Source organism: Heterodontus francisci, chromosome 24, assembly GCF_036365525.1.
Source record: "Heterodontus francisci isolate sHetFra1 chromosome 24, sHetFra1.hap1, whole genome shotgun sequence".
NCBI classification, from domain to species: Eukaryota; Metazoa; Chordata; class Chondrichthyes; order Heterodontiformes; family Heterodontidae; genus Heterodontus; species Heterodontus francisci.
Window position 1 is genome coordinate 30,761,287 of NC_090394.1, and position 24,919 is coordinate 30,786,205.

At 43.8% G+C, this 24,919-nt stretch overlaps 2 protein-coding genes across 10 annotated transcripts in view; one reads left to right on the forward strand and one right to left on the reverse strand.

The window, feature by feature from the left end:
- LOC137383282 (uncharacterized protein C7orf50 homolog) overlaps window positions 1-24,919 on the forward strand; it is a 393,434-nt gene that overhangs the window by 315,194 nt on the left and 53,321 nt on the right. Inside the window, exons 1-2 of one of the 5 annotated variants that reach the window (XM_068055852.1) lie at window positions 3,203-3,527; window positions 8,342-8,380. The exons of 2 other annotated variants lie outside the window; for them this stretch is intronic. In XM_068055852.1, the coding sequence (XP_067911953.1) occupies window positions 3,492-3,527; window positions 8,342-8,380 (75 nt within the window). In that variant the 5' untranslated portion in view covers window positions 3,203-3,491. Of the gene's footprint in view, window positions 1-3,202; window positions 3,528-8,341; window positions 8,381-24,919 lie in introns of those variants that run through there. 2 more of the 5 variants (XM_068055850.1, XM_068055854.1) reach the window with 2 other exon arrangements.
- gpr146 (G protein-coupled receptor 146) overlaps window positions 1-24,919 on the reverse strand; it is an 89,459-nt gene that overhangs the window by 44,606 nt on the left and 19,934 nt on the right. The gene's annotated exons all lie outside the window — the stretch shown is intronic.

Genomic DNA, 24,919 nt, shown 5'->3' on the forward strand with positions numbered 1-24,919 from the left:
ATATCCATCAGGCTAAACTATTAACTTTAATAATCAACAAGCGCATGGGTAAGGCTTCCACTGCTATGTCCAGACTGGCCAAAAGAGTGTGGGAAAATGGCGCACTGACACGGAACACAAAAGTCCGAGTGTATCAAGGCTGTGCCCTCAGTACCTTGCTCTACGGCAGCGAGGCCTGGACAACGTATGTCAGCCAAGAGCGACGTCTCAATTCATTCCATCTTCGCTGCCTCCGGAGAATCCTTGGCATCCTTGGCAGGACCGTATCTCCAACACAGAAGTCCTCGAGGCGGCCAACATCCCCAGCATATACACCCTACTGAGCCTGCGGCGCTTGAGATGTCTTGGCCATGTGAGCCGCATGGAAGATGGCAGGATCCTCAAGGACACATTGTACAGCGAGCTCCTCACTGGTATCAGACCCACTGGCTGTCCATGTCTCCGCTTTAAAGACGTCTGCAAACACGACATGAAGTCCTGTGACATTGATCACAAGTCGTGGGAGTCGGTTGCCAGCGATCGCCAGAGCTGGCGGGCAGCCATAAAGGCGGGGCTAAAAAGACTTAGCAGTTGGCAGGAAAAAAGACAGAAGCACAAGGGGAGAGCCAACTGTGTAACAGCCCCGACAACCAATTTTATCTGCAGCACCTGTGGAAGAGTCTGTCACTCTAGAATTGGCCTTTATAGCCACTCCAGGCGCTGCTTCACAAACCACTGTCTCTCAAGACAAGGAGGCCAAAGAAGATGTAAATTTATACAGGACCAAGATAAATCAGTACCTACCTATCCTTAATACTTTAAAATTGTTTTGAGAACAGTGTTTCACAATTTTTAAGTCTTTTTTTTCAAAAGTCCTTATAACTGTCTTTAAAAATCTATAACATGGATATTTCCATCTCCATGGAGTTCCATCCCACTACTTTTATATGGAGAAAAACAATTGAAGAAAATGAACTAGATACTGGGACTGCTGCTCTGATATACCCCTCAATTCCTTTGAAGTGAAGAACACCTCCCTTCCTCGACCAAAGCTAGTCCTTTGAGCTAGAGGTATAAATCGACAGACAACTGTTCTTCCCACAGGATCCTTCTTCGAATGTCAAAGTCTGCTTTAACTGTCAGGTATGAAGTACATAACATTCCACTTCTTGCATCAAGACAGAATAAATTCATTCAGAAACAAGAAGACATGAATACATCCCAGTACACTGGCCTAGCTACAATTTCATTTCAGACAAAAATTATGAGATGGGAGGGATTTCTTTTCTGTCACACATCCTATTTTCTCCTGCCAATTCCTCCTAACGTCAGTGGCATTACATCATAATTAGGTTCTGGTGCTTTATGCTGTTAATGTGGTGTGGAAGTATTATACCTGAGGGACACTCTTGTGTCAGCTGTTGCTCAGCGGTGGCATTCTCGCCTGAGTCCCACTCCAGAGACTTCAGCACAAAATTTAGGCCACCACTCCCAGTACAGTACTGTACTTTAAACCAAAGTACAAGTGGCTCCAATTAAATATTGTAAAGCTTTATTTCCTTTTCCCTCAGTCTCTGTCAGGTAAAGGTGTTATATGGTGGTGTAGAAATAAACTAAAGGAGCAACCCTCCTCGGGTTTGATCCTCCACCTCTGCAGAGTGAACTGATTTCAGCAATGGCAGCCATTACAGTGCTATCATTTTCCTGAGTTTCTCTGGACTGCGGAATGGAAACATCAACCAGAGTTCCTGTTCACTATCTAATGATCTGTCTTGCAAAGTGCACACATAAACATTAGAACAGGATCATACCCCGGCTCTGATGCCCCCCATGTAAAATTGCAGGATAACACTTGCCATCCAGACTCGGACTTAAGAATGACCACTAGAGTGCCATACTTAAAGGGCTTCTGCTGCTCATGGAACTGAGCCCCAGCAAGAGTTGGCCTCCTCAGAAGAAGAACAGCGAATATTGGTGGGGGAGGAGAAAAAGTAAGGTCACTTTATACCCCTGGCACATTTTGTGCCCACTTCCATCTTGGTCTAATTCTGGTGTACCTGTGTGAAAGCTCAATAGAAACATGTGAAAATTAAGAAAGTGATTCCTAACAACGCACTGGACACCCTGAAATCATCATACTGCGCCAAGATGCGTACATGCGCAGCTACATCTTGCCAGGACAGTGGCACATGCGAGATATGATGTCATTGCGTATCCGTGCCAGGTCCATTTTCGCGCGTACGCGATAAAGCATCATCGGGGATCCAGCCCCCCACCTGGCTGGAGGCGAGACTGGAGCTCTCCCCCCTCAACAACTCGCTCCAGGCCTGGCTGCTCTTTCCCCCACCCTCCCACTCCCCTGGCTGATGGTTCCTGGCTTTGCGCCGCCCCGCTCTCCGGCTCCTCGCTCACCACACACCCCCCCCCCCCCCCCCCCCCAGCCGCTAGCTCCAGGCCGCGCCGCTTCCCTCTTCTTGGCCACTCACTCCTACATCACCCCATAACTGCTTGCGGCCCATCTTGCTTCTTCGGGCGGCACCTGGTGTCTGGTGAAACATGGGAACGAGTGGCCCGGCCCGGCCTAGACCTAGTGGCTGGAGGGGTGGGGAAGGGTCGGGGAGCGGCTGGAGGGGGTGGTTGGCGTGAGCAGGGAACAATCGGCCAGGGAATTGCGGGGGGTGGGCAGCAGCAAGGTCTGGGGGAACCGGGAGGAGGGGGGGAAAGCGATTTGCTGAGGGGGGAGAGCAGCCAGTGGGGCAAGAGCTAGTAGCTCCGTTCGGGTGAAATCTGCCCTGGTCAGTCTTATAAATGAATCACAATTAACGAATTGGCAGTAATACAGGTCTGGCAGCATCTGTGGAGAGCACATTTTATACTCTGCCCGATTTGCAATTGGGGTGACAATTCACTATCTTCCAATGGAAATTCAGTCATACAATTTCTTCTGTATTTAATAGGATTACTGGAATACTAAATAGATCTGAGGATCACAGATAGTATCCTGTAACTACATAGTAGCATATTACTGGGCTTCCATCCAACTTAATGTAAGGTTAGTTTGCTAGAACGATCTAGCCATAAGCATTTCCTGTGATAAATTGAGCAGCGCCATCTTTAATCCTGGCAGCTGCCTGAACGTCGCAGACACAGATGTTCCAGTTGAGCAGCCTGCATTTGCCAATGTGCAAGTGCTGCATTACCTAGTGGTTGCATTGTCAGCAAACGCAGCCGAAAATTAATGAACTAAATGCTGGGTACACTGGTTGTAAGGGTTGCTTGAAACAAAACTGGCAGTCTAAGTTAGTCCTAATAGACAACTTCACTCAAAGAGGCAGGAAGGACAATCGGTACGTGAAGTGAAAAAGCCACAGTGGTGCAAAAGTGATGTTATGAGGTTGGATTGAAGAACTATTGTTGGAGCAGAGTAAATGAAGCTTTATTCTGCCTCTGGTATTGCCATACTTGAGTTGGAAGTGCTTGACAACAACACTAGATGACAGAAATGGGTGAAGATGTTCCATTCTCCATTACTGACAAACCTCACCCCGGTAGGCATCTTAATTCATTCAAGAATTTTATTTTTTAGTTTAGAGATTCAGCACTGAAACAGGCCCTTCGGCCCACCGAGTCTGTGCCGACCATCAACCACCCCTTTATACTAATCCTACGCTAATCCCATATTCCTACCACATCCCCACCTGTCCCTATATTTCCCTACCACCTACCTATACGAGGGGCAATTTATAATGGCCAATTAACCTATCAACCTGCAAGTCTTTGGCATGTGGGAGGAAACCGGAGCACCCGGAGGAAACCCACGCAGACACAGGGAGAACTTGCAAACTCCACACAGGCAGTACCCAGAATTGAACCTGGGTCGCTGGAACTGTGAGGCTGCGGTACTAACCACTATGCCACTGTTACTCTTTATAATTAAAAGTAAAATTGCTTTGAGCTGCCAAACAAGGTTGCTCAGATTGGGCTAGCACAACAGATGGATAATCAATTCTTCAGTCTTCGCACAGACACACAAAAAAACTGTGCACTTAAATGTGCTTTTTGTGTGTGATGAGTTTAGTTAGGTTTGAAATTTAATGCAAAACTGAGTTTTCTTTAGCTAACCCATCCTTTTATCTTGCCATCTTGAATGATTGCTTTCTGTTGGCTTAAATACCTAGCGCCCTTAAAATCAGAAGTTGCCTCTCACATAAACTGGAGTATTCACTTGCTGTGGAAAGTAAGCTGTATTCAGTGCTAGCAATTTACAACAACAAATTGCATTTATATAGCACCTGTAACATAGTAAAATGTTTCAAAGTGCTTCATAGAAGTGTTACCCAAACAAAATTTGACACCGAGCCATGTACGAAGATATTAGTACAGATGCCCATAAGCTTGGTCCCAAAGAGGTAAGTTTTAAGGAGCACTTTATAGGAGAAAGAGGCAGCAAGGTTTAGGGAGGAAAAACCAGAGCTTAGGGTCCAGGCAACTGAAGGCACTGACACCAAGAGTGAAGCAAGTAAAATCAAGGATACATAATAGACCAGTATTGGAGGAGCACAGAGATCTTGGGGGTTGTAAGAACCATCTTATCAAGTTTGTAGAGCTAACATTGATTTATTAAGTGCTATTTAAAGTGCACAATTCAGCCATGGCTCAGTTGGTAGCACTCCTGCCTCTCAGTCACTGGAGCACAAAAATCCATGCTGAGACTCCACTGCGGTACCGAGAGAGTGTTGCACTATTGGAGGTGCCGTCTTTCAGATTAGACATTAAACCGAGGTCCCATCTGTCCTCACAGGTTGATGTAAAAGGTCGTATGGCACTATTTCGGAGAAGGGCAGGGGAGTTATCCCCGGTGTCCTGGCCGATATTTATCCCTCAATCAACATCACAAAAACAGGTTATCTGGTGATAGAATCACAGAATTGTTACAGTGCAGAAGGAGGCCATTCGGTCCATCGTGTCTGCAACGGCTCTCTGAAAGAGCAATTCACTTAGTGCCATTCCCCGGCCTTCTCCTTGTAACCCTGCACATTCTTCCTTTTCATTTAACTATCTAATTCCCTTGTGAAGGCTTCAATTAAACCTGCCTCCACCACACTCTCAGGCAGTGCATTCCAGAACTTAATCATGTGCTGCATGAAAAAGTTTTTCCTCAAGTTGCTTTTGCATCTCTTACCCATTACTTTAAATCTGTGCCCTCTTCTTCTCAATCCTTTCATGAGTGGGAACATTTTCTCTCTATCTACTCCGTTTAGACCCTTCATGACTTTGGATACCTCTATCAATCACCTCTCAGCCTTCTCTTCTCCAAGGAAAACAGTCCCAACTTCTCCAATCTATCTTCATAACTGAAGTTCCTCATCCCTAGAAACACTTTCATAATCTTTTCTGCAGTCTCCCCAATGCCCTCATGTTTCTTAAAGTGCAGCGCCCAGAACTGGACGCAATACTCCAGCTGAGGCCAAACTAGTATCTTACATAAGTTCAACGTAACTTAATTGCTTCTCTCTCCACAGATGCTGCCAGACCTGCTGAGTATTTCCAGCATTTTTTTTTAAACTTCCTTGCTGTTGTACTCTATGCCCCTATTAATAAAGCCCAGCTTACTGTATGCTTTATTAACCTCTCTCTCAACCTGTCCTGCCACCTTCAATGACTTATGCACAAATACACCCAGGTCCCCCTGCTCCTGCGCCCCCTTTCGAATTGTACCCTTTATTTCATATTGTCTCTGCTTGTTCTTCCGACCAAAATGAACCACTTCACACTTCTCTGCATTGAACTTCATCTGCCACCTATCTGCCCATTCCACCAACTTGTCTATGTTATTTTGTAGTTCTACACCATCGTCCTCACAGTTCACAATGCTTCCATGTTTCATATCATCTGCAAACCTTGAAATTGTGCCCTGTACACTAAGGTCTAGGTCATTAATATATATCAGGAAAAGCAAGGGTCCCAACACTGAACCCTGGGGATCTCCACTACAAACCTTCCTTCAGCCCAAAAAACATCCATTAACCATTACTCTTTGTTTCCTGTCACTTAGCCAATTTTGTATCCATATTGCTTTCCCTTTCATTTCATGAGCTATAACTTTGCTTACAAGTCTGTTGTGTGGCACTGTATCAAACGCCTTTTGAAAGTCCATGTACACCATCAACTGCATTGCCCTCATCAACCCTTTCTGTTACCTCCTCAAAAAACTCCAGCAAGTTAGTCAAACATGACTTTCTCTTAAGAAATCCATGCTGGCTTTCTTTAATGAATCCGTATTTGCCCATGTGACTATTAATTTGTCCCGAATTATTCTTTCTCTAAGTTTCCCCACCACGGAAGTTAAACTGACTGGCCTGTAGTTGCTGGGCTTATCTTTACATCTTTTTTGAACAAGGGTGTAACGTTTGCAATTCTCCAGTTCTCTGGCACTACCTCCGAGTCTAAGGAAGACTGAAAAATTATGGCCAGTGCCTCTGCGATTTCCACCCTCACTTCCCTCAGTATCTTTGGATGCATCTCATCCAGTCCTGGTGCTTTATCCATTTTAAGTCTATCTAATACGTCCTCCTTATCAATTTTAAACCCTTCTAGTGTCTGAATTACCTCCTCTTTCACCATTGCCTGGATTGCATCTTCTTCCTTGGTAAAGACAGATGCAAAGTATTCATTTAATACCTCAGCTATTCCCTCTGCCTCCATGCATAAATCGCCTTTATGGTCCCTAATCTTTTTTTTTATTCGTTCCTGGGATGTGGGTGTTGCTGGCTAGGCCAACATTTATTGCCCATCCCTAATTGCCCTAGAGAAGGTGGTGGTGAGCTGCCTTCTTGAACCACTGAATTCCATGTTGGGTAGGTACACCTACAGTGCTGTTAGGAAGGGCGTTCCAGGATTTAGACCAAGTGACAGTGAAGGAATGGTGATATAGTTCCAAGTCAGGATGATGTGTGGCTTGGAGGGGAACTTGCAGGTGGTGGTGTTCCATGCATCTGCTGCCCTTGTCCTTCTAGCTGGTAAAGGTCGCCGGTTTGGAAGGTGCTGTCTAAGCAGCCTTGGTGCGTTGCTGCAGTGCATCTTGTAGATGGTACACACTGGCCCAACTCCTCCATTTATCACCCTTTTACTATTTATATGTCCATAGAAAACTTTGGGATTCCCTTTAATGTTAGCTGCCAGTCTCTTTTCTTGCTCTCTCTTTGCTCCTCTTATTTGCTTTTTCACTTCCCCTCTGGACTTTCTATATTCAACCTGATTCTCAATATTGTTTTCTACCTGGCATCAGTCATAAGCACACTTTTTCTTCTTTATCTTAATCTCTACCTCTTTTGTCATCCAGGGAGCTCTGGATTTGTTTACCCTACCTTTCCCCTTCACGGGAACATACCTTGACTGTGCCTAAACTATCTCTTCTTTGAAGGCAGCCCATTGTTTAATTACCATTTTTCCTGCCAACCTTTGACTCCAATTTATTTGCCCCAGCTCAGTTCTTAACCCATTAAAGTTGGCTTCACCCAGTTAATTATTCTTACTCTGAATTGTCCTTTGTCCTTTTCCAGAGTCAGCCTAAACCTTATGATATAATGATCATTGATCCCTAAATGTTCTCCTACAGATACTTGATCCACCTGGCCCACCTCATTCCCAAGAACCAGGTCTAGCAGTGCCTCCTTTCCCATTGGACTAGAAACATACTGCTGTCGAAAATTTTCCTGAACACACACTAAGAACTATTGCCCCTCACTGCCGTTTACACATTATCACATTGCAGTTTGTGGGAGTTTGCCTGCGCAAATTGGCTGCTGCGTTTCCTACATTACAACAGTGACTACACTTCAAAAGTACTCCGTTAGTTGTAAAGTGCTTTAAGATATCCAGTGGTCGTGAAAGGCGCTATATAAATGCAAGTTTTTTTTCTTTATAATTTGTAGATTTCTCTTTTGTTCCCCTCCCACTACCCACATACTGTCAACATCGTAGATAGAAATGCAGAACCATTGTGGCACTCTGAGTGATAATAGCTTTGTGAACTGAGCAAAATAGATTGTTAAAATCTTGAGGGTTGGTAATGATGTGACTTGATTTAGCAAAAATGACAGCACTGACTTAACACAATAGCACAATTGTGAAGCCTTGTTGAATAGCTTGCTTATTTTTTTGTTTCCACTATGCAAAGGATCTGTAATTTGAGGAAACAGAAATCATTGGAAGGCAATGGCAGTATGCTTGGTTGGGGGTTGAGGTGAAGAGTCGGGGAAACTAGCATAATGTGGGTGATTTCTTTATCAGATAGGTGTAGAATTAAAAGGAGAGGGAGGGGTTTTATTTTGTTAACTGCAATCCTCATTTTCTGTTTTAGAAAAGCGACCAGGCTCAGCCTCAAAGCCAAGTCCATACCGTAAGTTTTAGCTGCATTTTTAAGGTGGTTTTGCAAATCTGTAGCAGCTTATGTTGGCACTGTAATGCCGGTATAGCGTCAACAAGACTTACATGCTTCATTGTGAGATTTATGATGTTGCTAATGTGAACAGAGTGGAGGATGAGAGTGAGTAGCTCTGGTGAGTCTGAAGTCTATTGGCTCATGTGTCACCCCTTTCCTCTCACCCACTTTGAATTACCGGGCAACATTGAATACTTGATATTTTATTAGCTGTGAGCATTTTTCAAGTTGGAGCCATACTTGGCTACGCAAACAAATGTTAATGCAACCACAGTCACAAAGTTTCAGCCTTAACCTTCACTTAAATTTATTGCTGCAGAGCTGGTACATACAATGTATTGCACTGTAACGGGTGATTCAGCCCAACAGGGTCCTGCCCGTGTTTAAGCTGCACATGAGCTGTCTCCCACCCTACTTCACCTAACCCTATCAACATAATCTTTTACTCCCTTCTCTCTCGTGTTCATTCAGCTTCCCCTTATACAGTGTTACTACTCACCTCAACTATTTCATGTGGTAGCTAGTTCCACATTCTAACCACTCTCTGCGTTTACAAGTTGCTCCTGAATTCCCTATTGAATTTAATGGTAATTATCTTACATTTACAGCCCCTAGTTTTGGTTTCAAACTCAAGTGGAAATGGCTAATGAAATATTGCCACAGATATAACTTGAGATAAATCTTTTATTAACTGCAGATATAAATTTTTTTCACAATATAAGTCCAGTAATCCCTTCTTGCACAATGCCAAAACCTTCAACTTGTAGCCTGTAAGCATGTCTGTTAGAACCTGCAGCCTTGCCAGATGATCTGTTTAAAATTACAAAAGATGTGTAGAGATAAAATTAATCTCTATGGCAAATTGCAGGAGCCACAGTGACAAAACCCTGCAGGATTGTCCTGGAGTTTCCAGCAATTGAAGTTTAATCCTCAGGACACTACTGCCAGGAAAAAAACCCATAGGGGAATTCATTAAAAAAAAAATTCTTTCAACACTTTAGTTATAAAACTATTGGAGTCAAGAAAAGAAAGACTGTTCGACTGACAGTCGATCACCCAGTTGGATAATGAAGAGCTGCTTTTGCTGATTGGCATAGGAAGACGCAGCACCGAGTGAATGGATGTGGGGGTGAGCAATGGCGGCAGTGTGGGAGTGGGGTAGTTGGCGACACAAGAGCAATGGTGAAACCTCCAGGAATACATCCAGGTAGAGTTGGCAGAGATCTTTACGTAGTCTCGGAATAATTCAGTCACTGTGAGCTTTATGAAGGCATGGACTTTGTCCCATTACCTTTTTGCAATTAACAGAGTACTCTTAGTGCAGCAGGAATTATAGCCAATTCTGACCCTCTCCATGCTCACCATCCACACACATGCACTTCCAGCTAGAGTTCCCAATGGGGATCTGGAGCAGAAATCATAGAGGTATAGAGAATGCCAATGGGCCTATTGTGTCTGTGTTAGCACTTTGCTCGAATTATCCAAAATTAATTCCACTGCTGCATTTTCTCACTGCAGCTCTGCATTTTTCTTTGCTTCAAATATTTATATCAAGAACAAAAATGTTTGTGCCCCGGGGCACATCACTTTCCAGAACTCCTCTCATACAAGCACTGTGATCCCTAGTATAGCCCGAATGACTGTTGTTTTTAGGCCTGTAGTTAAACAGCATTGCATGTTGTTTTTGTATCTTCACACTCTTTACTTGGAGATTGGTTTGAAGTAGTGGAAGGATTCACAGGCTGATTAACAGTCAGACAGGCCACATTGTGAACGCTCATTCCATGACCATCTTTTTAGACCAGCCAATAGGATGGAGAGTCTAATATGACAGGACTGGTCTTTATGGGCTCCCGCAACCCATATGATGAGGCGAGAGCCACCCACATCCAGTGGACTCAAATATTCTGCTGGTTAGTTAACCCAGAATGCTGAGCTGGTCAACATTCGCTGGGACTGTCTGGAGCAGGATTCAAGCCCTGAACCTTCTGACTCAAAGGTGGGAATGCTACCACTAAGCCAAAGGCTCATTCCAGCAGCGCTGCATGTTGTCCAACAGTCACAGCCTCCTAGTAAGAACAAGCTTGAGGACAGAAATAGTGGGGGATAGCAGAATACATAATAGCTTTTAAAAGGAGAGGAGAGAAATATTTGACAAAGAAGCATTTTAAAGCCTCTGGGGCAAGAACAAAAGCATGGGATTAGGTGGCGAGCTCTTTCAGAGAGTCAGAATGGGCACAATGGGACGAATGGCCTCCTATGCTGTAAAATTCTATCATCTATGATTAACCCCTTGGGCTCTGTAGTTGACCATTTGTATTCAACAGCATTTTGATGGTAAAGTAGAATCTCAGTAAGAAGCAATTTTGAGCTTTAAAAAGCACTCAGTAAATCTATTGGTCCTTCATCCCGAGCTTGAAATCGTAGCAACATTAATATTGGAAGCATGCAACACTGCTCATTATATTCCAGGAAATGGAACCTAGTGCCCTGCACCAACTTTAGTATCGGGATGCCTAATACTTTCACAGATCTTCTTTCACAAAACAAAGCTTCTCCACCAGTGAACAGTGCGAGGTACCCAGTATTGCAATTCAAGAAATACAGCATTTTACTCAAAATTAACTTGTTAGACAGTTCTGGAAATGTTCAGGAATGGAATAGAATTATCTATACTAAACATTACATAGAATAACATAGAATGTACAGCACAGAAACATGCTATTCAGCCCAAGTGCTCCATACTAGTGTTTATGCTCCATTTGCAATGTTATTTGATTTGCATGCCACCTTTCCAATCACTGTTTATACTATGCATTTATATCCAAGTAATATGGGAACTGTGTCCCAGAGATTACTGCTTGGAAAATAGATGAAAATTGCTACCATAACCTTTTGAAAATCAATTGTCTTTGGGTTTTCCCCTCAGTTTGTAATTGAAAGATGCACTGGAGTTATTGCATTGTATACTGTGCTACGTCAGACAGTTTGTAATTATGAAGGCTGAAATACCTTTAATGGCTTCAGCCATACATTGTGCCAGCAGATTAGATATTGTTTTCTATAAAACCATATTATTCTAAGGGATCACTATTCAGAGGTACATTAATGGGCTTTATCATCAAATGCCAATGTTTAAAAATAAAACCAGTCGCTTTATGATAAATGATGGTTATTGTGCAATCAGTTATGACTCACTGTAAGACAAATATTATAAAATTATAAATTTGAACAATTATTAGTCCATTGATTTGGAGACCTACAGTTAGAATATTGTAATTATTGGTTACAGATCATGACAGGTGCAGTGCACAACATTTTGTCACGACGCATTGGAAATTGAGAAAGAACCTAGATTTATAGAGCACCTTATCACATCTCTCAGGGAATTCTAAAGCACTTCCAGTGAACCAATTTTTTATTGGAAGTGCCATCAATGGTCTTACTTGGCCAATTTGCGCACAGACAACAAGTGAGATGACTGGCCAGTTAATCTATTTTTGGTGGTGGTGGTGGTGGTGTTGCTGAGACACCAGGAGTGGTCCCTATTCTCCGAATTGTGCTGTGATTTCCCCTGAGTGACTGCAACAAATTGACTGGGGGGAGGGTTGGAGGAAGGGGGGCTGGTCTTGGTTTTATGTATCATTTGAAACACAGCACCCACATAATGCAGTATTCCCTCAACACTGCCCTGATGATAACCTATGCGCTATGTACTCAAGTCCTGGCATGGACTTCAGCCCACAACCTCCTGACTTAATCTTCAGTTTGTAATAAACCAGAACTGATCAACATCAACTGTGTGTTTAATTTAACCTTTCTACTCTTAAAGGGCATGTTCTTGTGAGGATTGTGCTCTATATATTCAGCCTCATCAGTTGAAAGGCAGCTATAATTTCTGAATCTATCAGTGCAGTTGATAAATTTCAAAGAAACAAATGGCCTTAAACATCCCGTTCTCCAGCACAGTTGCACCACAATGGCTGCCTATAGTGATACCCCTATTCCTGGCCAAGATGAAGGTGATTGGGTAATTCTCCTGTCAATCACACGTGGTGACACACTGTTGTAAGTGAGTGGGATTGATTTTATGCACATAGTTTGTATTTTGTAACTATCCTGCACTCATTGCATTTTGCTGGAAAAATAATCCAGCTTTTATTGGGAGAAGTTGCTGCAGTTTCGGTCACGAGTTCTGTTTCCTGCAGTTCATGGAGTCTCTATGTAAATAGACATTGTTTGCTCTAAGTCCTGGCCCAGATCCAACTCATTGACTAACGCAGTGGTGCCAACAGACACACTGTACTACAAATGCATTGGTATCATATGGATTTGTATTTGCAGTTTACGAATCTCCACCATGGTTCCGAATCTCCACCATGCTGTGAGGAAGGTGTTGAATGGATGCCGAGTGCTTCCCTTACAAACAGAGAAAGAGACACAACAAAAGTACAAGCCTGAGTGACTCAGATACTCCAACGCAGCTGAGTTTCAAATCCCTCCATGGCCTTTCCCCTCCCTATCTCTGGAACCTCCTCCAGCCCTACTCTCAGCCCTGAGATTTCTGCGCTCTGCCTATTCTGGCCCCTTCAAGATCCCCGATTTTAACTGCTCCACCATTGTCCACTGTGCTTTCGGTACCTAGACACTAAGCTCTGGAATTCCCTCCCTAAACCTCTCTGCCTCTCTACCTTTCTCTCCGTTCCTTCGACCCTGATTAAAACCTACCTTGCTGGGCATAGAACCATAGAATAGTACAACACAGAAGGAGACCATTCGGCCTGTTGAGTCTGCGCCAGCTCTTTCAAAGATCAACCCAGCTGGTCCCACTTCAAAGCTCCTTCCCCATATCCCTACATTTTTTTCTCCTTCATGTATTTATCCAACTCCCTTTTAAATGTTTCTATTAAATCTGAATCCACCACACTATCAAACAGTGTATTCCAAATCCTAACCACTCATAAAAAAGATTTTGCATAAGAAAGATTTTCAGCATATTGCCTCTGGTTCTTTTGCCAATCATGTTAAATCTGTGCCCTCTAGTCCTTTGAGATTTGGTCATCTGACCGAATATCTCATTGTGTGGTTCGGTGTCAACTTCTGTTTCATAATTGCTCCTCTGAAACGCCTTGGGATTTTTACTACATTAAAGTGCTGTATAAATGCTAGTGGTTGTTGTTGAGTCGAGTTCCCCTAACAATAGCCTAAGAGAAGGTGGCTTGGAGGAGGGAGGGGTAAATAATCACCATTTTTATTAAAAATATTTCACCACAATAATAGTAAAATTTAAGGAAAAATGAATATTTGACAATTACATAGAATTTACTGCACAGAAACAGGCCATTTGGCCCAACTGATTCCACCAGTGTCTATGCTTCACACAAGCCTTCTCCCACCTCCCCCCCCGCCCCACCTTCACCATAATCTTCTACTCCTTTTTTCCTCATGTACTTACATAGGCTGGCCTTAAATGCCTCTATGTTATTCACCTCAACTACCCTGTGTGGTAGCAAGTTCCATGTTCTAACCATTCTTTAAGTAGGGAAGTTTCTCCTGAATTCCCTTCCTGAATTCCCTACTGGATTTATCAGTGACTTTCTTATATTTATAAATCTGAGTTGAAATTCCAAATAGTAATGTCAGTTCAATATTAATGTTAATCTGTCTGCACAACCTAGCTCTGCATTCCAAACTGAATGTTAGAATGAGTTTCATAAGCATGCATTTTATGTTTGGGAGTAATGAGTGCAATGTTCTTCTAGAGCATAGAAAACTAAGAACAGATGCGGGAGCTGTAGATTTGACTGCTGTGCTGATGGGGGCAAATGAACACTGAACAATTTTCTATTCTATGATTTTCCCTGTTGAGTTTCTTCTACTCTTTTGGTCTTGGTTTCCATTTTCCAAACAAGATTAGTAGACAATCTACAAGCCTAATTCTACTCTTATTGCTAATCTCGGGCTGAAGAAGAAACTTGTGTGGGGCAAGAGTGAACTGGGTTGATGTGAAGAACCACCTTGTCTTGGCATGGTTGGCACCCTGCAATGAGATGGCGAGGTTGGGAACTTACTGTCAGAGCATATAGTCTGCCATTGTACAGTATTTCAAGGCTGCAGGAGTCCATATTTCTTAATCATCAAAAGCGTAGGCTGGCTGGCTGAATTTTATGCTATTTTTAAAAAGAAAGTACGTGACTCAATCTAACTATTTCCAGAAATAGTGTGAAAGGGGAAAGAGAATTTCATGCTGCACGGCAAGGTTTAGATCAGTAACCAAGACTGAATTTTGTGAAGGATGTTTCCAATTTAGAAAGCTTTGAAAAATGTATGCAACCAAAAACCAAACTTGGCAGTGACTATCCTTCCCCCACCCCAACAGCATCAAAAGTAGTTTTGGAATTGAGAAAACAAGATCACTGGAACATGTTGCATTTTGACTCAATCCAGGATGTCCATCTGCAACCATCACTCATTCCCTCTGACTGAACTCAACCACCCTCTCTGCATCTTAACCACCGATCCACTTTCTTGGTCAGCGTGTACTGGCAGTGGATGATGGCTGCACCAAAGCCACTAGAGAGGGTGTGGACTGGAGCTTGGGTTGGATATTCCCTGTTGGTCCACAGTTGAGAAGGTAGTCTGCACCCCTTGGGTCAACCCACTTTTCTCTGTTGCATTCCCAGGCTACGGCATCCTTATTCCCCTTGCCAGATTTTCCATGCTCCTCCTCCGTTATTCTGCTTTAATCATTTATACCTCCTCTGCACCCTTCTTTTGCTTCTTGTCCCATTATCACTCCCACTTTTTGCCTTGCACCCTTTCAATCACACCTACTCTCCACCCCATCACACACCTTTCCCTTTTGTTCTCTTACCCATTGCCGCCCTCCCCCGCCTCTGACCCCCAGTTTTCCCTGGTTCTCTACTTGCTTTTAAACTGTTACATTTCTAACATGAAAACTCACCAAACTGAAACGTTAACTCTGTTGCTCTCTCCACGGATGCTGCCAGACCTGCAGAGTATTTCCAGCATTTTCTGATTTTATTTTCGAATTTGCAGTGCCCTAAATGAACCATTTGTGCTCCACCACATCCGTTTCTTGCAATATTTTGGTGTGCCAGTGTACTGGGCCACTGATTGGTGGGTCATTGGTTGAAACCAGTGGTTTCTCCACACAACCCCAAGCCTGATCCTGGCAAGTACAGAGATCTCTGTAGCTCTAGCTGAGAAAAAAATCTTGTTTGAAAGTGCATTAAATGAAAGATTTGCAGTAGTGCCTTTCACAACCTCAGATGTCCCAAAGCGCTTTACAGCCAATGAAGTACATTTTTAAATCATACTTACTGTTGTAATGTGGGAAACTTCACAGCTTATTTGTGTTCAGCAAGCTCCCACAAACAGAATTGTGACAATGACCAGATAATCTGTTCTAGTGATTTTGGTTAAATGAGGGAATAGTGGCATGGGACCTTTTACAATCACTTAAAGAGTAGACAGGGCCTCAGTTTAGCATCTTCTCTGAAAGACAGCACCTGCCACAGTGCAGCACTCCCTGAGTGGGAGTGGGAGTTGAACCCATAACCTACCAACTCAGAGGTAAGAGTGCTGCCAACTGAGCCATGGCTAACACTGATCTGCAGCATCGGCAATGTAACTTAGCAAATTAAATAGCTGAACCACCTTCCTAACTTAACCTCAGGGTTCTGCTGCCCAAATCTGGAACCGATCGAGTGAATGAATAAAACATTGGACTCTTGAACTGAGTAATTCACAGATGGTGTAAGCTGGCTGCCACTCTTAGCTGTTTCAAATTCCTATTCCAGTCAACACCAGTACTGACATTTTGCCTGGGCAACTTTCCCAAAAAACACATGTCTTGCAAATGCAAATCGTTAACTGAGAAACCTCCTCCAAGGATTTCTGAAGAATTCCTTTCGTAAAGTGCCTTGTGTTATGTCAAAACAAACCTCTTGCAACATATGGCAGCTATATGCTGTTGGTCACAATAACAGTTCCAGAGTGGACCTGGAAGATACTACTGCCCATTCTGGCACTCATGCAATCTCGTTTTTCTTCTGCCGTGTCCTACAAACACAATGTGATGACCAAATTATCTGTTCTTGTGCTGTTTGATATTTTATCTGACAGCATCTGTGACAGTGCAGCACTTCCCGAGCACTGTACTGGAGTGTCAGCCTAGGTTTTAGGCTCAAACCTTTAGAATGAGACTTGAACCCACAACGTTCTGACGCCGAGGTAAGAGAGCTACCCACTGAGCCACAGCTGATACATAGAGCACAAGCAACAGAAATTGAATTAAAGAAGCATCGGGGCACAATGCTTTGGAACATGGAAGCACTAACTAGAACTGTACTCCCGGGAAAATGTTGTCACTGATACCGCCCTCGGTGCAGCCCAGTCTCTGCCAGTCATGGATGAGCTGGACGAACAGCCAACAAAATCGGAACTCAGTGATGCCATTGATTCTCTAGCCAGTGGAAATGCCCCTGGGAAGGACGGCATTACCCCTGAAATAATCAAGAGTACCAAGCCTGCTATACTCTCAGCACTCCATGAACTGCTTTGCCTGTGCTGGGATGAGGGAGCAGTACCACAGGACATGCACGATGCCAATATCTTCACCCTCTATAAGAACAAGGATGACCATGGTGACTGCACCAACTACCGTGGAATCTCCCTGTTCAGCACAGCGGGGAAAGCCTTCGCTCAAGTTGTTTTAAACAGACTCCAGAAGCTGGCTGAGCGTGTCTACACTGAGGCACAATGTGGCTTTCAAGCAAAGAGATCCACCATTGACATGCTGTTCTCCCTTTGCCAGCTACAGGAGAAATGCCACGAACAACAGATACCCCTCTACGTTGCTTTCATAGATCTCACCAAAGCCTTTGACCTCGTCAGCAGACGTGGTCTCTTCAGACTACTAGAAAAGATCGGATGTCCACCAAAGCTACTAAGTATCATCACCTCATTCCATGACAATATGAAAGGCACAATTCAGCATAGCGGTGCCTCATCAGACCCCTTTCCTATCCTGAGTGGCGTGAAACAGGGCTGTGTTCTCGCACCTACACTGTTTGGGATCTTCTCACTGCTGCTCTCACATGTGTTCAAGTCCTCAGAAGAAGAAATTTTCCTCCACACAAGATCAGATGGCAGGTTGTTCAACCTTTCCCGTCTAAGAGCGAAAACCAAAGTACGGAAGGTCCTCATCAGGGAACTGATGAGATGAGGGAACTTTGCTGACGATGCTGCATTAACATCCCACACAGAAGAGTGTCTGCAGAGACTTAGCAACATGATTGCAGCTGCCTGCAACGAATTTGGCCTAACCATCAACCTCAAGAAAAACAAAATCATGGGACAGGACGTCAGAAATGCTGCAACCATCAATATTGGTGACCACGCTCTGGAAGTGGTTCAAGAGTTCACCTACCTAGGCTGAACAATCACCAGTAACCTGTCTCTAGGCGCAGAAATCAACAAGTGCATGGGAAAGGCGTCCGCTGCTATGTCCAGACTGGCCAAGAGGGTGTGGGAAAATGGCGCACTGACACGGAACACAAAAGTCCGAGTGTTTCAAGCTTTTGTCCTCAGTACCATGTTTTACGGCAGTGAGGCCTGGACAACGTATGTCAGCCAAGAGCGACGTCTCAACTCATTCCATCTTCGCTGCCTCCAGAGAATCCTTGGCTCAGGTGGCAGGACCGTATCTCCAACGCAGAAGTCCTCGAGGCAGCCAACATCCCCAGCATATGCACCCGACTGAGCCAGTGGCGCTTGAGATGGTTTGGCCATGTGAGCTGCATGGAAGATGGCAGGATCCCCAAGGATGCATTGTACAGTGAGCTCGTCACTGGTATCAGACCCACCAGCTGTCCATGTCTCCACTTTAAAGACGTCTGCAAACGCGACATGACGTCCTGGGACGTTGACCACAAGTCATGGGAGTCAGTTGCCAGTGATCGCCAGAGCTGGCGGCAGCCATAAATGCGGAGTTAAAGAGTGGCGAGTCGAAGAGACTTAGCATTTGGCAGGTAAAAGACAGAAGTACAAGGAGAGGGCCAACTGTGCAACAGCCCCGACAACCAATTTTATCTGCAGTGCCTGTGGAAGAGTCTGTCACTCTAGAATTGGCCTTTATAGCCACTCCAGGCACTGCTTCACAAACCACTGACCACCTATAGGCACTTACCTCTCGAGACAAGGAAGCCAAAGAAGAAGAAGAATACCTGTAATGCTTTGGCAGTGGCAACACACAGGTTTATTATGACCCCGGTGCTCCGTTTCCAATCTGTCATGGTGGTAGGGGAGAATGGAGGCCAGGTGCCTTCATCGCTGAAGGTGGGGTGGAGATGTAGAGGAGATCAAGAGAACACAATCCCAGCCTTCATTCTTTGGGTTTCCCAGCTCACCCACCCTGTTGACCCAGGGTCATCAGAAGAGTTGGAGGTCAGGGCGGTGGCCAGGGTTGGGGGGGAATGATGGGGGGATTTTATATCCTGAAATCGGACAAAAGATGGAATTTAACAGATAACAAGAAAACTATTTGTTTATGTGTTTTTAAAAAATGCTAATTTAAGACTGATGGCCACAAGAAATGTCAATACTTTCTTGAGATTACACAGGAAGGGGAATTTTAGTTTTTTATCCAATTGGACTCGATCATTAATCCAAAAAATAATTTTAGATCCTTGGGAAATCATAACCATATGGATGAGATTTAGTTTGTAATCCTTGCATCTAGAATGTCTGATTCAAGCCTCAAAAATCCCACTTGGAGTAGAATGTCACAATGCTGTTGCCAGCAGCAAGTATACAATATATTTTTCAATGGTTGTGTCTCATAGGTTTTCTTGCTTCTGGTGTTATCATAAACGTACATACATGCGTACAGACCTTTAAGACTATTCAGTACAGAATAAACAGGACAAGCTGGGTTTGCTGACAAATCACATTTGTTGATGGTTTGATACTGAAATTATCCAACAGTTTCCTGCTTAGGTCATTACGTATCGAATGCAGAAGCCATGTTTAGATACTGACCCATGGCCTCTTGCACTCCTGAAATTCTTCTGTTGCTTCCTAAATGGAAAGGAGAGAGAAGTTACCACTAGCAAGTTGCACCCCCCTCATCAACAGTGAAGTGTATTGAGGGGTACAGCGAGTGTAGTGCAGTGATCATTTTGAAACAATTCCACAGTGACTCAGATTAGATTGGAGATACTGAGCAGATAATTTTGAATCTGCCATAACAATGGGTCATTAAATTTAATTTTCTGCATTTGAACGTTATGAAAGTGGCTCCGTTGAAATAAGGTATTGAAGAAATTAAAGAGTGTGAATGTTTTGCTATAAGAACCTTCTTTGAGATGAAACTATTAGCTTTGTTCTCTGTACTCAAATGTTATATTAAAAAAATTAGCCGGAAACAGCAGAACAAATCAAGAAATGCTAGAAATACTCAGCAGGTCTGGCAGCATCTGTGGAGAGAGAAGCAGAGTTATCGTTTCAGGTAGTGACCCTTCTTCTGTTCTGAAGAAGGGTCACTGATCTGAAACGTTAGCTCTGCTTCTCTCTCCACAGATGCTGCCAGACCTGCTGAGTATTTCCAGCATTTCTTGTTTTTATTTCAGATTTCCAGCATCTGCAGTATTTTGCTTTTATATTAGAACAAATCAAGGACAAGGCAAGGCCTTTCAGACCCTTTCAAACTGACCCAGTTACTTTAAGCATCTTTATTCTCTTACTAACTTTTTTGTATCATTATTGAATGGAGAAAAATAGGTCTCTAGAAAGAAGCATGTTTTCCTGTCTTATCGTCGTGTGTGTTTTCCTATCTGTTTCCATTGGGCCTGTTGTTCCCATGGGCTGTGTTTTTTTCTTATTCTTTCATGGAATGTGGGTGTCACTAGCTAGGCCAGCATTTATTGCCCATCACTAATTGTTCTTGAAGGTGGTGGTGAGCCACCTTCTTGAACCGCTGCAGTCCATGTACTGGCAGTTCCAGGATTTTGACCCAGCGACAGTGATATAGTTCCAAGTCAGGGTGATGTGTGGCTTGGAGTGGAAGTTGCAGGTGATACTGTTCCCCTGCACTTGCTGCCCTTGTCCTTCTAGGTGGCAGAGTTCACAGATTTTGGGATTCCTACAGTGCATCTTGTAGATGGTACACACTGCAGCCACAGTATGCTGGTGGTGGAGACAGTGAATGTTTAAGGTGGTAAATGGAGTGCCAATCAAGTGGGCTGCTGTGTCCTGAATGGTGTCAAGCTTCCTGAATGTTGTTGGAGCTGCACTCATCCAGGCAAGTGGAGAGTATTCCATCACACTCCTGACTTGTACCTTGTAGATGGTGGACAGGCTTTGGGGAGTCAGGAGGTGAGTTACTCATTGCAGAATTCCCAACCTCTGATGAAGGGTCACTGACCCGAAACGTTAATTCTGCTTCTCTTTCCACAGATGCTGCCAGACCTGCTGAGTGGTTCCAGCATTTCTTGTTTTTATTTCAGATTTCCAGCATCCGCAGTATTCTGCTTTTATCCCAACCTCTGAACTGTTCTAGATAAGTTTCTAGCCAATGGTGACTCCCAGGATGTTGGTGGTGGGGACTCAGTTATGATAATATCATTGAACGTCAAGGGGAGATGGTTAGATTCTCTCTTGTTCGAGATAGTCATTCCCTGGCACTTGTGTGGTGCGAATGTTACTTGCCACTTATCAGTCCAAGCCTGAATATTGTCCACGTCATGCTGCATGCAGGCATAGATTGCTTCAGTATCTGAGGATTTGCGAATGGTACCAAACACTGTGCAATCATCAGTGAACATCCCTACTTCTGACCTTATGATGGAGGAAAGGTCATTAATGAAGCAGCTGAAGATATTTGGGCCTAGGACACTACCCTGAGGAACTCATGTCGTGATGCCCCATGTGCTTACATTGGGCGTGTTGACTCTATGTGTTTCCATTGATTTCTGTTGGACGTGCTTCTCCTTACTATTTTTGTTCAAAAGTAAACGCTGATCATTTCACTGTGAGAACTGACTTTAGTATTGCTAAGCTGAATTAATGTTGGTAGGTAAAGGTGGTGTTTCACAGACTGGGACATCCACGTGTGCACATGTATGTGTTAATTCAGCTTATTCAGTATCTGGCTCAGGTTCTTTTCTGCGCCAGTTCCTTTGACTTCATTAACACTTTTAAGTCTGAACAAAAGAGCTAAACAATAAACTGAAATAGTGCTCATAACTTCGTGTTTCGTGAGGATAAAACTTTCTTTCTGTCTTGCTAGCTTAACTTTCTCCCCTTCTCCATTTTGGATGCTCTGCCTCATAAGTCAGTAACTTGCTCTCAAACTTCTGCTGATATAACTCTGAAACTAGCTGTCAGAGGATGGCAAGAGTAGCCTGAGAGGCCAGCTGTCTGACCTTTATTATTGCTTCTTCTTCCTTCTGGGGAGGTGCCTGGGCTACAATCAGAAACTGAGTTCACGGGCTGAGATCACAAATGCAAACTTGGCTTTTGACCATTCCATAAAGCAGCTTATTGGCCTTCCCAAACCATTGTAGCATCCAAGCAACAGTCTTTGAAATTAATTTTTCTGTGAAACGTGAATGGATATTTGCTTTTTCTGTAATGTATAGTTAACCCCGAGGGCTAAAATATTTACACTCCTTTAGAGCGAAAAATTCATTTTACCCCTGCTATTACACAAATTCAGAGAGATTCCTTTCCATCATCATTCGTAATTAAGTTCATCATGAAATCCCCACAGATTGTAATTTGCAATATGTGGAATAGAATCCATCCTTTGTTTTGTCCCAAAAAAGATTTGTGACTCTGTTGTTGAGTGCACTGTAATTGAAACCAGTCTGAGTTCTTCAAATTTCCACTGTGTGTCTGCAAAACATCTTGTGCACAAGGCTACAGTGAAAATAGGGTATTCTCTGAAAGCCAAGGGCAGCATAGAAATCAGTGATGGAAGCAGCAAGGGATTTGCCAGGATCAGGGGGGAGAGGGCGGTTTTAACTTATTGAAAGCTCTAATTGTATGAAGTTAACCATAACCACAATAAAAGTGACCAGAGTAGGCTAGTGCTTAGCCACAGAACAGTTTGGCACTGGCTACTATCTGCCATGTGCGAACTAGGACATCAGAATGAGATGCCATGTGGTCAAAGGAGTCACTCCCACAACATGATGGAGGGTGATGAAGAATTTGGAGGGTGACTCACCCCTTGATTAGCAGCTGCTTCAAGAGGTCAGCAGGCCCTTAGATTGGGGAAACATCTTGACGGGACTTGAAGAGAAAGGAAAATTGAATTTTAAGAAGGGGCAAAAAGAATGTAAAATGTATAAGCATTTAAAGTATAAATGTATTTACTTGTAGCACAGGTCTACTCATTGCATTTCATGCCTTGGGTCACCTTATTACCCCTTTGTCAACATGTCTGCTATATAATAACAGCAATGTGAATCAAATCAAATCTTGCTTTCAGAACTAACTGATATGTCTCCAATAATAAGGCACTGATGGTCAATTTAGGGCAGTATGCTCAGATTCTGCAAGCTTGTATGAAGTGCCAAAGTTTTAGAATATGACAGTCCTTGAATCCCTCAGCTGTAACTCTAATTCACTTGTTGTTCTGTCTGATATATTTAGGAGTAGAACTAAACAGTTCCCATAAAAGATCCCATAGCGCTATTTTGAAGATGATCATAGTTCTCCCCTGGTGTTCTGGCCAATATGCATCTCTCAGTCGACACATTGCTACCTGTGGGAGTTTTCTGTCCACAAATTGGCTGCTGTGTTTGCTGCATTACAATAGTGGCTACACTGAAAAAGTATTTCATCGACGGTAAAGTGCTTTGGGACATCCTAAGGTCATGAAAGGTGCTATATAAATGCAAGTTCTTTGACATAATGAGCAAAGTGTTAAGTACCTCAGTGGTGCCAAAATCCCATATTTGTTGGAGTCATGTCATTGTTTGCTCAACTATGAATGGGCAAATTTGGGCTTTATCCTTAACAGCCCATTGTGAGAGAAGACTTTGGTAATTGAAGTATTAGCTGCCAGGAAAATGCACTCACTTTGCAGAGGGTGCTGTTGCTTGAACTACTGAGATGCTGTTTCCTCCTGTATCTTGTGTACAGTATTTGTTGATGCAGTGATGCAGGTATCATCATGCACTCCCCTTTCCAATCTGCTGAGTGATTGTTTGTGCAGATCATAGAATCATACAGCATGGAAGGAGACCATTTGGCCCATCATACCCATGCTGGCTCTTTGAAAGAGCTATCCAGTTTTTTTTATTTGTTCCTGGGATGTGGCGTCGCTGGCTAGGCCAGCATTTATTGCCCATCCCTAATTGCCCTTGAGAAGGTGGTGGTGAGCTGCCTTCTTGAACTGCTGCAGGGAAATATGTTTGACAAATTTGCTAGAGTTCTTTGAGGATATAACAAGCAAAGTTGATAAAGGGGAACCGGTTGATGTAGTGTATTTGGATTTTCAGAAGGCATTCGATAAGGTGCCACATAAAAGATTATTGCACAAGCTAAGAGCTCACGGATTTGGGGGTAATGTATCAGCATAGATTGAGGATTGGTTAACTCACAGAAGACAGAGAGTCAGGATTAATGGACCCCTTTCAGGTTGGAAAGACGTAACTAGTGGAGGGCCTCAATTATTTACTATCTATATTAATGACTTGGAGGAGGGGGTTGAGTGAGTGGGCAAAAACTTGGCAGATGGAGTTTAATGTAGGAAAGTGTGAGGTCATACACTTTGGTAGGAAGAATCAAAAGGCAGACTATTATTTAAATGGAAAATGACTTCAAAAAAGTGCAACACAGAGGAATCTGGGTGTTCTTGTGCATGAAACACAAAAAGTTAGCATGCAGATGAAGCAAGTAATTAAGAAAGCAAATGGAATTTTGGCCTTTATTGCTTGAGGGTTGGAGTTTAAAAATGGCTGTTTGCTGACAACACAACCACTAGGTGTCGCTGTAATGGCACATGTGCAAATGCAGCCTGTTCCACTAAAACGTCACAGTCTGCGACGTTCAGGCAGCTGCCAGGACTAAAGATGGTGCTGCTCAAACAATCACAGAAAGGCAACTCAAACCCATGGCAGCACACAATGGCCGGAGATAGTAGGGGACAGAGGGGTGGGGGGGGGTGGAGGGGGAGGGAGAAAGCAGGCAGAGGCGGGTGGGGGAGCAAGTGGTCGGAGAGAGCGGGCGGGGGAATCGGGGAGAAAGTGCACCCGCCGCCACCAAAGTCTTCGGCCGCTCTCGCCCCGATTCCCCCCCGCGCTCTCCCCAATTCCCTCCCGCTCTCTCCCCGCTTCCCCCACACTTCGCCACGTTACACGATGACGTCATCTGCGCATGCGCCAACCAGTCCTGGCAATGCGGAATGCTGCGCGCACACAGAGAGCAGGAGCCCGTTTGCGTATGTGCCCAGCTTGGCGCAGT